General features: G+C 34.4%; 1 protein-coding gene across 1 annotated transcript in view; it reads right to left on the bottom strand.

Moving 5' to 3' along the window:
* Positions 1-4,328: 4,328 nt before the first annotated feature.
* Positions 4,329-13,652, bottom strand: part of SERINC1 (serine incorporator 1) — a 39,533-nt gene continuing 30,209 nt past the window's right edge. Inside the window, exons 4-10 of the mRNA XM_036903925.2 lie at positions 12,017-12,096; positions 11,668-11,805; positions 9,820-9,989; positions 9,629-9,719; positions 8,115-8,259; positions 7,775-8,005; positions 4,329-5,896 (exon numbers count right to left, since the gene is read on the bottom strand). Of these exons, the coding sequence (XP_036759820.1) occupies positions 5,761-5,896; positions 7,775-8,005; positions 8,115-8,259; positions 9,629-9,719; positions 9,820-9,989; positions 11,668-11,805; positions 12,017-12,096 (991 nt within the window). The 3' untranslated portion in view covers positions 4,329-5,760. The remainder of the gene's footprint in view (positions 5,897-7,774; positions 8,006-8,114; positions 8,260-9,628; positions 9,720-9,819; positions 9,990-11,667; positions 11,806-12,016; positions 12,097-13,652) is intronic.

Below are 13,652 nucleotides of genomic sequence, written 5' to 3'. Positions count from 1 at the left end.
AAGAAATACAATGCCTTTAAATTCAATGTGTTTTAAAGTTTTTTATTTAAAAAATTATACTGCCTAGTTTTCTGTTTGTAATAACAAAGAACTGAGAGATGTATGCCTCTCATGGTCCCAAATGATGTAAGATTATCACTTGATGCCACCAAAAGGGTTTGCAGTGTTTGCCCTCGAGAGAAGAATGAGAGAAACAGTTCTATCACTTCCTCCCTTTGGAACACTTGCTCAGGAGTATTACACAGACTTAAAGCAAGGCTAGGGGACTTCTTTTATCAACTTGAAGAACTCCACCTTCAGGTCCAGAGGGCGGAAGCAGTGCAGTTAATATCTGAATGTTTTATTAGGGCTACTTGATGAGGCATCACGATTGCTTTTCCTATTGGCCATATTCTTTGGATATCTTGGAATTTGTTACAATGATGTAAAAATTCAAAGTACAAAGGGATAGGAAACCCTAAACAGATCCTTAGCAGATCCAGAAACACTTGGCTCTGACAATTGGATCTTGCTGTGAAGACTCCAGAACAGTTCTGTGCATATGCTGTAGAACTCACTTTCCTAGAGGTTAGGAGTTGAGAAACCGAGAAAAGAACTTGAGACTTTTTCACTTGCCTTTCTCCCTCGGGGGTATGATTAGATTTCTCCCTGGGGACATTTTGCTCCTCTAGAAGTATTCTAAAAATAATTTTGAAAAACTTGGGACCCCTTAGTATTTTCTGTTTGACATTTAAAACTTCTCATTTTAAGTTTAAATAGTTGGAAGGAAATTAGGACATTAATACTAATGTTTAAAATAGTTGTTACATGCTTCTCTTAAATACCTAAAACTAAATGCCATAGTGATTTGATACTTGATGCCCATCATCTATTCCACTTGCCTCAAATAATTTTATCCCACTTTCATTATGCTTGAAAGTCATACATTGAAGGTAGTAGCATCATACTTCTCTGGTATTAATTTGAAATTGTTCCCTGTAACTTTAAAATTCTAAGCATTGTTTATCTAATTAGAAATATGCAATTGATCAAAACCATGAATGTGGCATAAATTAGCTGATTGCCAAACATTTCTTGTCATGCAGTTAGATTTTCACCTTTGTAAACAAGGTAGCCATATAACTGAGTTCTAATAAATCCCAAATTTATGTACAGAACTTTCAAGTCTGGGTTTATGAAAACTCCCCTGTGCAATCCTCACCCTTTAGCCCTCTGCTAGACTGACACAGAGCAGTATGGCCTTTTGAGTACACACTCAAGGAAGAAATGTGGCTTCCTAAGTCACTGCTTAGAGGAAAGCCACCCATCAATTCAGGACAGCCTTCTAGGCTAGGCTTTAGATGAGGGATGAGCAGAGCATTTTTTTTTTTTTTAGTTGAACTGTTAAGTTTTCAGCATAGTAAAATGTAATACAAATTCAGTAATACAATGTAGTCCAAATATTGAACTGATTGAACATAAAAAGTAAAATCTTGTCATAAATATACCTACTGGGATGATCAGGTCTTGGGGATTTTTCTCTTTTTGTATCTGGGGGTAAATATTGTCAGTATAATGAGTTAGCCTCAATTTTATTCCTATTTGTTTTTATAGATGTAAAGTCCTAAGAAACTGTTTATAATACAAAAAAATAAATGAGAATGGACAGAATTTTGTTGCAGTGTCATTCAATTCTTTGAATTCCTTCAGAATTATATACCAGAGCTCACTGTTTTAATTTTTTTATGATTAAAACAAAAAGCTGGTGACTTAATTAGATCATCCTTCAATTTCACTGAAAGCAGAAAAACCACAGGAATTGCAAAAGAATTTTTTACCCAGTGTCATTTTCTCTCACCAATATTAAAATAGTCTCTACCGGGTGTTTAGAGACCCTTGGTAAGATTCAGAATGGATTAAGAGGTGTAACTGTTTTGTCAAATGTGAAAATAGTAAATTAAGAGTCATCTTTTCAGGCAAATCAACTTTAGGAAATAGCACACTTGGAAATTGAAGATCCTTTAAAAATAATCTAGCTCATATTTACTGGAGGAAGTGTCTGTACTATCTGAAAATTAAGTATTATGGTATGAAAACAGTTTATTTAAAGCACCCCCTATCCTCATCCACCACCAACTTTCTTTGCCTCAGGGAGAGAAGAAGGGCCATAGGTAGGAATTGCCTGTAACTTGCAGAGCTAAATGTTCTTTTAGGTTGTATCACTATGTGTTTCACAGGAATGGTATACTCAGGAATTTAGAGGCTTAAGTGTGAGAACAAAGGGTCTGCAGACTGGGAAAATGACCAAATGACACTCGTGCTGAACATAGAAGAATGCTACATTTAAGAATCGGAGCCTGGGCTTTGAAGTATACATGATAAAGATAATTGGTTTCATATTAGGACATAAAGCAAATCAACAAATTTCAAGGAATTGGTACCGAACAGTCTAACTACCATACAAATAAGCTAGATCTTGACAATTTCAGTTAACTTAGACCTAGTAGATCGCATTGTTAAAAGGAACTCCTGTGAGCCCAAAGGTCCTGTATTTCCCAACTACCCAAGCAGTCCAGGCATCACTGCCTACACGCATGTCTACGTTTGTCTATTGGTGCAAAACATATTTTCAACTTGTCAACCTCATAATCAGCCAATTACTTAAAATAATTTTCTATATATACACATATCCTACTGAATCCTTATACACTCATTAAAAAGGGAACAGAAGTTCTCTGCATTCTCTATCTTAAAACCACAGAAAATCAAGGGTGTAGGAACAGAAGTTCTTTGGCCCAATAAATGGGGATGGTTTCAGAGCTGTCACGGGATGGGTGGTATTAAAAAGGGTAAAGCTCACCAAAATGAAAAATCAAACCAAAGGACAAGAAGTCAAATAAACATATAAGGCCTTTTAAAAACTGATAAACTGATACTAATCAAAATGAAACAACTTTTGTTCTGTAAAAGACCTTGTTAAGAGGATGTGAAAGGATACAGGATATGAGAAAATATTTGCCAATTACATACCTGATAAAGGACATGTATCAGGAATATATGAAGAACTCTCAAAAGCCAACAGTAAAAAAAGATAAAATAAATCCAAGAAAATGACCAGAAGGCAGACATTTCACCGAAGACAACACAAATGGCAAATAAGCACGTGAAAAAAATCACTATTTGGAAAAAGTAAATTCAACCACGAGTATCATTCTTATCAGAATGGCTAAAATTAAAAATAGTGACATCAAGTGCTGGTGAGGACACAAAGAAACAGTTGTCCTGCATGGATGGTGTGAATGTGAAATGGCACCATTGCTCTGGAAGTTTCTTAGAAAACTAATATTCAACCCACCCACAAAGATCCCTCTCCTTCCAATTCCAGGCAGCTACTATCTTCTCCATTTCTATAATTGTATTACTGCAAGCATGTTATAATTAGAATGACACTCTGACCTTTGGGATTGGCTTTTTAACCCAGCAAATTCTTTCAAGTTGTTGTGTGGACCACCAGTTTAGTACTCCGTGATATGGATGTGCTACTGTGTTTAAACATTCACCCATTAAAGGACATTTGCGTTGTTTCCAGTTTGGTCTACTATAAATAAAGCTGCTATAAACATTCATTTTGTATGGATGTATATTTATTTCTCCGGATAAATGTCCAAGAGTTTTATGGATATTGTTTTGCCTATAATAATGAATTCATTTGACATATTACTGAAATAATCTGTACCAAAATTACTCATGGGATAGGGGATTTTATTACAACTATATTCCTTTTTTTTGGTAAAGGACTTTAAGTGTCAGAGAAGGAAACAACTGGCAACTTTGAAAAAATGTCTACAGAACACAGCACTGTAGAATATCTACCAGATGAATAAAACTATTCTCCAAATAGCCTAGGTCCACCCATAGGCGAGCCAACAGCCCCACTTAACTCCTGGCCAGCAGCCAGGCCCAACTTGTAGACGTGTGAATGAGGCCTGTTTGTACCTTCCAACCATTGCCATACCCTGTAGTACCACAGCAGAAGAAACCCCACATCAACCCAGAACTGTGAAGGATAATAAACAGTTGGATTAAAAAACAAAACAAAACTGTCTACCTACTCAGAGTTCTTTAGGAGAGCATCCCTTTTAATTACTTTTGAGCTTACTAACAGAGAACAAACAGAAATACTAACAGAGGACCAAAGGGTGAACATCACCTTTAAAACAATTCAGTTTTTCAGACACAAAATTAACATTTACCCTTCAGTGCCAGGTTTTTTTATTCACAGAAGGACAGTAGGTCCGAGTATTATAGCCACCTAGATTTGAGCTGCTAAATGGAATTAATACACCACACACTTTCTCTGAATTCATTTATTTATAGATAGAATACAGCCATTCAAAATCATGGAATACAATACCAAGACACAACAAAGTTGGGGGATTAAGTTGAATTGTTATATTTCACTTACATTAATAAATATCTGAAAAGCAAATGTAGACTAAGATTCTTTAAAACAAAGACACATACACACAACTAAGAGTATCTAAGTGAGTTATACTGCTTGATTTTTAGGTTGAAAGATTGTAACATATTACAATTAGATGGCAACAAACACAAAAGCATTTTAAACATCTTTTGAACTGTATAGTGTACTATAAGCAGGAGTCTACAGCATTTTATCATTCTCCTGGCCTCAGTTTATGGGTAGAAAGCATGCTGGACACCAGCAATCCACATCACACAAATCATCCACCACTAATGAAGTGTAAAATGTATTTTGAATAGAAATTATTTTTGAATGCCAGAAAAAATGCTTGCTATTCTTGGCAGACTTGGGATTTCCCAACTCTGCCAGTGAGTAGCTATCTGAGCTGTTTTAAGTCCATGCTTCAGTTTCTTCATTTTTAAAGTGAGGACTGGATTAGATTTACCTAAGTATCTATTGAAGCTTACAGTATTTTGCAGTTTATTCCCGTCCTGTCAAAAGTTTACCACCTGGGTTTTCAAAACAAACTTCTAAATGTTTTCAACAACTTCCTTCCAACCCATGATTATGCTTTCCAAAATCTTTGTCTAAATCCTTCAGAATTCCTAACATCTGTACTGAACCCATACTTTTGCACATGTTTACAATGACCAAAACAAATTCACTATGTTGGCATGGAGGGTGATCTAGCCTATACAGGGAAGATTACAACCTAACTGGGTATTCAGTTTAGTACCCACCACCACTCATCTGACTTTTGTTTACCAAACACTCCCTACCTATATATAAAAAGGTCCTTATTTTTGTATCAAGGGAAAAACCTGAAAAGACTTTTTCAAACAACTGGCATTTAAGTGGCTTGTTCATACAATTTCAGAATAGCCACATTCTTTGTAGTCTCCTGTAGGACAAGACATCAAATAGTTTAAAAGGAAGCCATACATTTCCTTTTATGCTTTCTAAAACAGCTTAAGTTTTAACAATTAAAAAATAAAACTGTCAAGCAATTTTGTTTTTACTCTTATTTTCACAGGTATAGAGCAAAGATAAACCTAACAATATCTACTTTTCCTAACTCACCATCATACCATAAAAATCTCCCTTTCTGATTCATTCTACATACATATCAATGCACTTGGCAAGAATATAATAAAATGGCAAGCAGTAAAATCTAATTCATGCCAGAACACTGGATAAGTTACATGGGAAGCACATACATACACTTTACAGAAGTTGGGAATACTGTTGATTTCAAATAAGCAATGATAAAAGTGGGACTTTCATGCCAGAAGTTCCATTCAGTCAAAATCACGATTTGTGAGAACAAGTGGGGCCACCAGTGTCCAAACGTACAGTACGATGCCAATCCAACTAGAAGAGATTTTCACCCAGACAGCTGTCCACTGACTTCTCATCTCACGAGAAGGCTCATACCTAAATTTTAGGGCAAACAAAAGGCAAGGGGTTGGATTACCAGGCATTAAGCTAGCCAGCTTCCTTACTTTACAAGTGTTCTTTGTATCCAATTTGTGTTAAATATATAGTTGCTGGACTGTTCTGTTGCCTCACTTGCATACTGCTTCAATAGCTAATGTGAAGGTAAAAATCAATAATTTTCTTTAAAGGAGTAAAGGACAAAGGCCCCTGAAGTAGCTCGTTTACATAATACTCAGAGGTTCTTTATGTACAGTTATTCATTCCCTGGTTTCCAAAATTTCCCATTTGGCCATTTCACTTTTATGAAAGACCTACATTTGTGCTTGTTTATAGAAACAAAGAAACCTAAAGAGGATTTTTGCTTTTACTAAAAAAAACTATTACCTTAGTAATGTAGGTCTTTTGTAAAAGCAAAGTACATAACTCAAACTTTCAGAAAGCAGGGTATATACTCTTCAGTTGAATCAACATTTTGGCTTACGAAAGGTTTCACAGGAATGATCTACTTTTGCACAGTACAGGAAACCTGTATTTTTAGTACTTATGAGATAACAGAGGACCATTTTTCTGTTAAGTTAGATGTTATTGTAACATAAAAGATTTATCATCCTATCCAGTAAAAAGAATATAAGCTCCCCACCCCTCTGCCTTCTCAGATTTAAGAGACGCAGAAGGAAATAGATCCCAAATTTAGCTGATTTTTTGTGTTAATCAAATACATCAAGAATATTTTTGATCTAAAGTCAAAAACAGTCTTTCTTGTGTTTGTCTTGTCTGTCTTGACCTGACAGCCAAAACTGAATTACTGAGAACACTTTGGATTCTTATAGCTACTACAGCAGTGCAGGCATTTATAAAAAGTTTTTATTTTTCGGGAACAAATGCCAAGAAAGGCTGCTCTCAAAGAAACAACATTTAAAGAATAATCTTTTTTCTACATATTTTGCTGGTATTTAAAGTTGTCTTACAAGTTGTTGAGGGTGTAATGCATTAAAAGTCATTAAAAATTGCCCAAACCATATAGTTCAACTTTAATCTTAAATTGAATCTTTTAGTAATCACTTGGGCAGTTAGAATTTTAATAAGTAAAATAGTAATGGCTACCTTTTTCTTTACCACAAAGAGATGCATTGTTTATTTCAGAAGTGATTTAAAAAAAAGTGTAAATTAGTTTCAAAAGCTCTAAGGATTCATCCACACTAACATATTTGCACCTCAACTCTGAAACCCTTAGTGTCTTTTTAACAACAAAGTTTGAATAGAACAGAAGAGCTGTCTTTTATTGCACTATGTTGTCACTTGGTTACAGTATTAGAAAAATAAAAAATTACCATTGGATCAATCATCAACATATATTTCTGTAAAAAATGGGTGGTGTCACAAAACTTTATATTTTAATCTCCTCAAGATCTAAAAATCTTGCAATGTTTTTTACTGCTAAAGCAAGGAACATCAATTTCTGCTTTCCATACACTGATCTCACTATACACTTAGCTATCAATTTAGAAATACATTAAAGGATAAGAAGTACTCAGTATCATTTCACTTACATGTGGAATCTAGACAACACAGCAAACACACAAAACAGAAAAAAGACTCACAGACAGAACATTCTGGCAGTTATCACAGAGGGGGGCAGCAGATGGGTAAAACAGGTAAAGGGGGTAAAGAAAATTTGAATGTTCGTTACCTTGATCTGGATGACAGTTATACGAACATATACCCATGTCAAAATTCACTGAGCTGAATGCTAAGATTTGAGCATTTTATTGTATGTACCTCAATTTTAAAAAGTACTCAAACCACATTTTGCAATGGAATCATGAAGAAGCCAACGGAATTTACATATGCAGAGTTCTCATGAAATGTAAGTACCTGTACCAGTTGGTGAGGGTCATCATGATATAAAGTGAAGCCAGGAAAAGCATAAAGTGAAAGAAGGAATAACTATAAGTCACACCATCCCTTTCATTATCCACAGCCCGGTGGATGTCATCTCCATCTTCTAATGAACCATCACTTCTGGCTCCACCATCTTCTATTAATGTTGACTCATCACTTGTTAGAGTCAGTTTATTGACCTGACTATTGTTTGAAGTACGGATGCTGCATAAAAGACAATTTAGGAAGAGAAGGAAAAAAAAAGAGTACTTAAAAACTATGATTCATAAATAGCAAGATTTCTTGTCAAAAAAAAATATGTAATTTCTCTTACCTTGAATAAAACACACACAATAAAAAGAAAATTAGTCCTATAATTCCTTGAGCATGCCACCACTGGACAGACTGCCCCTCCTTTGGGATAGTGCTTGTTGTATTGAACCCAATTATGCTTAGTAGACTTGGGTTGCAATTTGTTTCTGTAATGTAAATTAAGGTCAAATTAAAATGTCACAATAGTATAAAAAATAATTTATTTTCTAGGGTGTAATTACAGTTCTTTTGTAATTTTTATACCTTTGCAAATTCAAAAAGTTTTGCTAGGAAAGTGAAGTATAATAAAAAATACTTTAAGACAACTTGTATTTACTAATAATGAGACCTTTTAAATTTTAGTGTGCTAATTTTATAGAAGTGAATGGAAAATTTCATTTCATTTTGAACCTAATGCAGGAGCTAATAGTATTAAGCTTTTACCTAACAATCACGTGAAATTTAGATGACCTCTCTAAAGTATAATAAAACTCTCAGAATTAGGAGTAAAATTCAGATCTCTAAACCACAACACACTAGCTTTCCTACTATATAATGCAAGGCAACAACAGTGACTTTGTTTATCAATTGTCACAGTACACTGTTACATGGCAAGAGAGTTTATCTGTAAAACCAGTTACTAGAATTTTAGCAAATGCTTTGTAGAAATGACCATGTAAGTTATTAATAGCCTAATGCTTATTCAGTATCTTAACTTTTGTTAAGAATTAAAATAGGTTCACTAAAGTATCTCAAATAGCTTTTTCCTCCCACAGGGAGATATGTCCATACCATGTTATTAATGAAAATGATTCATATCTTAAAGCTATTCAGATATGGATAACTTCTAAAGGACATTACTATTAATTATTAATAATCACTTTCCTGGACAAAACTAATAAGGAATCTTTCTATAATATCCTAAGAAAAAAAACCCTTTCTCTAACTAGTGAGAAACTACCTACAGAGTTTGTAAACTCAATGAAATGAAATTCGGGTAACATATTTTATAACTTCTTTTTTAAGGAAAAGAGGCCATTTTCTTCCTTTCCAAAAAATAGTAATTTCTCACTAATTTGTTTCACCCCAAGTGACACATACTTGCTTCTATTCCCATGGAATGCAGCAATTACCATATAAAGAGACTTATTAGAAAGCCTAGTTATATTCACTTACAAGGTAGTCACAGACAAATTTCAGTAAGTGGGAAAAAGTATATGGTTTACACTGAATCAAGAAGCATTTGATAGCTTTTCTTTCTTTCTATATATACTGTATCATATGCACTGTGCAAATTAGGTATTATTTCTTACAATTTTCATGTTAAGTTTTTATAACTTTCTATATTATAATTTTGTTAGTGAAAGAAGAAATTAAATGGAAGTAATGCAGCAATGTATCATAAAGATGAAAATAGATTTCAATGTTCTCTATTCTGCTAGGAGCTTAATTTCACAAAATACCATCTTTGAAAAAAAAGAAAAGTCATAGGCAGAACTCATTAAAAAGAAACAAACCCTAGCAAACACCACATACCTGGTTCATTGGTCATAGCAGACCATGTCAGATACATTGTGTAGACTGTAATCACTGATGACTGTAACAAACCAGATCTTGGTTGTGACTCCTATAATATAAAGTTAAGCAACACAGAAATAGTCTGACATCATTCAATATTTAAGAAAACTTAGAAAAATAGAAGTTTCATAAAAAATGAAAGAGCATACTTGGATTTTTGGCAGTATAGACATTACAGAGGCACCAAGGCAGAGAAGCATGTTGACACTGATGAACACTTTATTTTCTGTACAACTGGCTGGATGAGTGTAGTAAACAAAGAATATAACAATAGCAACTAAAGACAGTAGATAATTCAGAGCTGTAGCTGATAACAGAGCTGTGGAAGAAATATAATTAGATAGTTAGATTTTATTAAATACTAGGAATTAGATGCAGGGTTCATTTTAAAAACAATCTTATTTTATTCAAAGACAGATTTTAAGCAAGTAACATTGACAGAATTATGTACTATGCTTTTAGCAGGGAAGAATATTCTGAACTTTATCACGTAAGTATTTTATAGTCTTTATACATAGCTCGCTATCATGGTCTATTTCCAAGGAAAACAAGTTATTAACATATTAATATGATTTATTAATAGTGATATCTATATTACAGTTTACAAAACACATATACTTGCCACTGATTTCAAAATACAGAAAAATAATAAGGGTAGTATTACTTAAGGTTTTTAAAGAACCATAACCATTAAGTTGTAACCAAGGGCATTAATAAACAAAATTATTTTTATTATTAGTGCTAAACCCACAAAACAATGGTACTGAAATCTTTAAAAAAATTTTTATTATGTAAGAGTGAGTCATTATTATTTAACAAGGCAACCAAAATTTCTTCTATGGAAATTTCAACACGAACAGTGGGTTAGTTTTTCAGTTTTTAGTTTTTTTGTCATATTAGTTTGATATACATTTATTTATTATGTAGGCATGCCTCACTGACAGAGGATTCATCCAACAAATATTTATTTAATGCCTATAAAACTCCAGGCCCTGGAGATAGAGCAGAGAAAAAAACAGAAACTCTTATACTAGACTTTGCATTAAAGTATGAGGTAGTCTTTTAAGTGAATTTTCCAAATGACTAAAGCTTTACTTGAAATCAAATACCACAAACTTAGTTGTGTAAGAGAACTTAACAGTTCTCTTAGGTTTAGGTGAGCAGATATACTGGATTTAACTTTCACTCTAGTGACAGTATTTTTTGAGCTGAAACTCAGATATTTCACATAAAAAATCTAGATTTATGGCTTTGGGAAGAAAATCAAAAACTGAGAAACACTGGGTTCACATTTCCCCAAGGCAACCAGTGGATGGAACTGAGGAGTAGCTACACACTTTAGATGGGCCTTCATGCTCTCTACTTCATCACAGTCCCTACTATTTGCACAAGTACATATTTGAATATGTACTTAAACCTGGTTCTCTCCCCTAATCTGTCACCTTTTGTAAACATCTGTTTTATACTATAACCATAGGACTCAAGCTCATCATTATAAACAAACATTAATTACACTACTATTAGAATTCCCTTAGGTATTACTTATACATATAAAGGTATCTTTGTACTTTATAAATGTTCCAGAGCTGCTTTTTATTTTTTTCCACTTGCTAATGTTTATTAATTATGCTACTGTTTATCTATTTCCAGCAGTCCTAGCCTCTTTAGTATTTTACTTTTAACATGCTGCACAGTAGGAAATTAAGCTGTAAAAAGCATATCCCTCCAGTAACAGGCTTTGGACCATGCATTTTAGCCATTTAGGGTATTCTGGATTGTTTCCCGGTTGTTTGGTATGTTCCTAATTCATTTACCAAATCTTCTCTCAACAAGTCAAGTGGCTGATACAATGTAATATGATGCCACTCACAAACTTCAAGGTAAAACTTCCTCAAAAAAAATTGTGCATAAAAATCATGATTTCCCAAGTTTACATATCTGTTCTTTCCTCTTCAAAGTTCAATTACCTGAAAATAATGTGTAAGAAAACAGCTTACCTGCATACCAACATCTTGAGTTTCCTTCTTCCATTTTTTCAACCCATGACTCATTCCATGAATGGGCAAAATCAATAAGTAAGACTAGCTGTATGAGGATGAAGCAAAAGGCACCTGCCATGCCTACGTAAAACCACACTGGAAAAAAACATACATACACACACACACACAAATGAGTATTATTACATTTTTACAATCACAAAGGGAAAACAGAATTTAACATAAACACCCTGATATTGTCAGCTGGAAAAAAATTTTAAAAAACAAGTAGTTACAGTTTCCAGCAACAATTATTTCAGTTTCATTATAAAATAACACCATCACACACCTAAAAAAAAAAATTTCTCACCAGTTGTAAAAGTTCCTTCTGGAATGAAGAAAGCCCCAATAATAATTGCAATAGCTGCAGCAAATTTAAAGAACCAGAACCTAAAACAAAAGGGAATATAATTTTTATTAGTAAACATTCATTCAGCAGTTTCATATATGAAATCTTTTAAGAGCATCTTAAAAGAACAGCTACACTTAATGTGACTGTTCTGAGGATATCCTGAAAATGAGATGTAAAGACTATTATGAAAACTGTTTTAGGACAGTTTTAATAAAGATATATTTGTCATTAATTCATTATGATAAAATGAGAATATTAGCTCCTTTTCACAGGTTTATTTTACATGAGTGGGATAATATGTGAAAGGGTAATAAGCAATAAGGTACACTGTACAAATGAGTAGGTTTTAAAAACGTGATAAATGCCTTGTCCAAAACTCTGATAACTTAAAACAACCAGCTTTTAAGACTCAGCATCATGGTGGCATAAGACATCCTTAATTCTTGCCCCCCTATTTTTAACAACTAATTAGGAATTCATCCATAACAAAAATGCTCCTGTGGTAGTTGCAGTACCCAGAAATATATGCCAAGAGATCCCAGAGGAATCTCCTGCACCTGTGCATTTGGTAGTAGGCAAACAGACCTTGGTATGGACTATGGAAACAACAAACCTGACCCAACCCTCCTGGCCATCATTGGGGAAAATCTGGAAAGTGCTAATATGGGCAAATAACAGCAGACAAGAAAGAATTTGCATAAGTCTAACCCTCCTGAGAGGACATTCTAGCACTCCATATGAAAAAAAAACAAAAAAACAAGTTTTCAGTGCAACAGAGATGGGAAGAGAAATTTTATCAGCACTGCCCCTCAACCAAGGTGACAAAGCATGAACACTATCTGGTGGGAACCTTTCCAACTGGGGAAAAGGAGAGCTGTAAGCCATCACTGGCCCTCTAGTTCTCACAGAACAATTCTGGAGAAACCTTTCTCTCCAGCAGCACCCAGAATACCGAGGCAGGACCTCCACGGCTAAGGAGGGTGAGGAGATGGGGAAAAAAGGCAGAACTCTGAGTGCTAAAAATCTGCAGCCAGCCTCTTGGGTATACTCCCGAGTGTGGTCTGGAAAGCAGATCCAGTAATAGGCATGCTCTGAGAAAAATAGACCACGGTCTGTGGCAAGAGAGAAATCACAAAATTTGAACTGTAGTGCCACCTTCTGGAACACAGAAAAGATTTCCAGTAGCTAGCCTGGTGAGTTTTAAGAACCAGCAAGACACAAATGCTTAAAAAATTCAGCCACAAAAGGAGCAAGAAGTGTGGGACAGGCATGCAAATATGAGGTTGGAGAGGACCCCAGGAATAACAGGACCAATGAACAGTATACCCCATGTGAAGGCAAAAACTGAGGATCTGCAGGGTCTGCTACTTCAAATGTAAAAGCAGCAACACAAAGCTACGAGGAACATGAAGAATCAAGAACACATTTCACCACCACAAGGTTAACAACAATCCTCCAATAACTGAGCTCAAACACATGGAATCTAGCAATCTAGCAGATGAAGAACTCAAAATAACTGTTTTGAGGAAACTTAATGAGCTTTAAGAAAATACAGAAAGATAGTACAATGAAATCGGAAAAAAAAAACCTGAAC

This window comes from Manis pentadactyla, chromosome 12, assembly GCF_030020395.1.
Source record: "Manis pentadactyla isolate mManPen7 chromosome 12, mManPen7.hap1, whole genome shotgun sequence".
Lineage (NCBI taxonomy): Eukaryota > Metazoa > Chordata > Mammalia > Pholidota > Manidae > Manis > Manis pentadactyla.
Note: the sequence above shows the minus strand (reverse complement) of the source record. Positions and strands in the feature narration are given on the sequence as shown.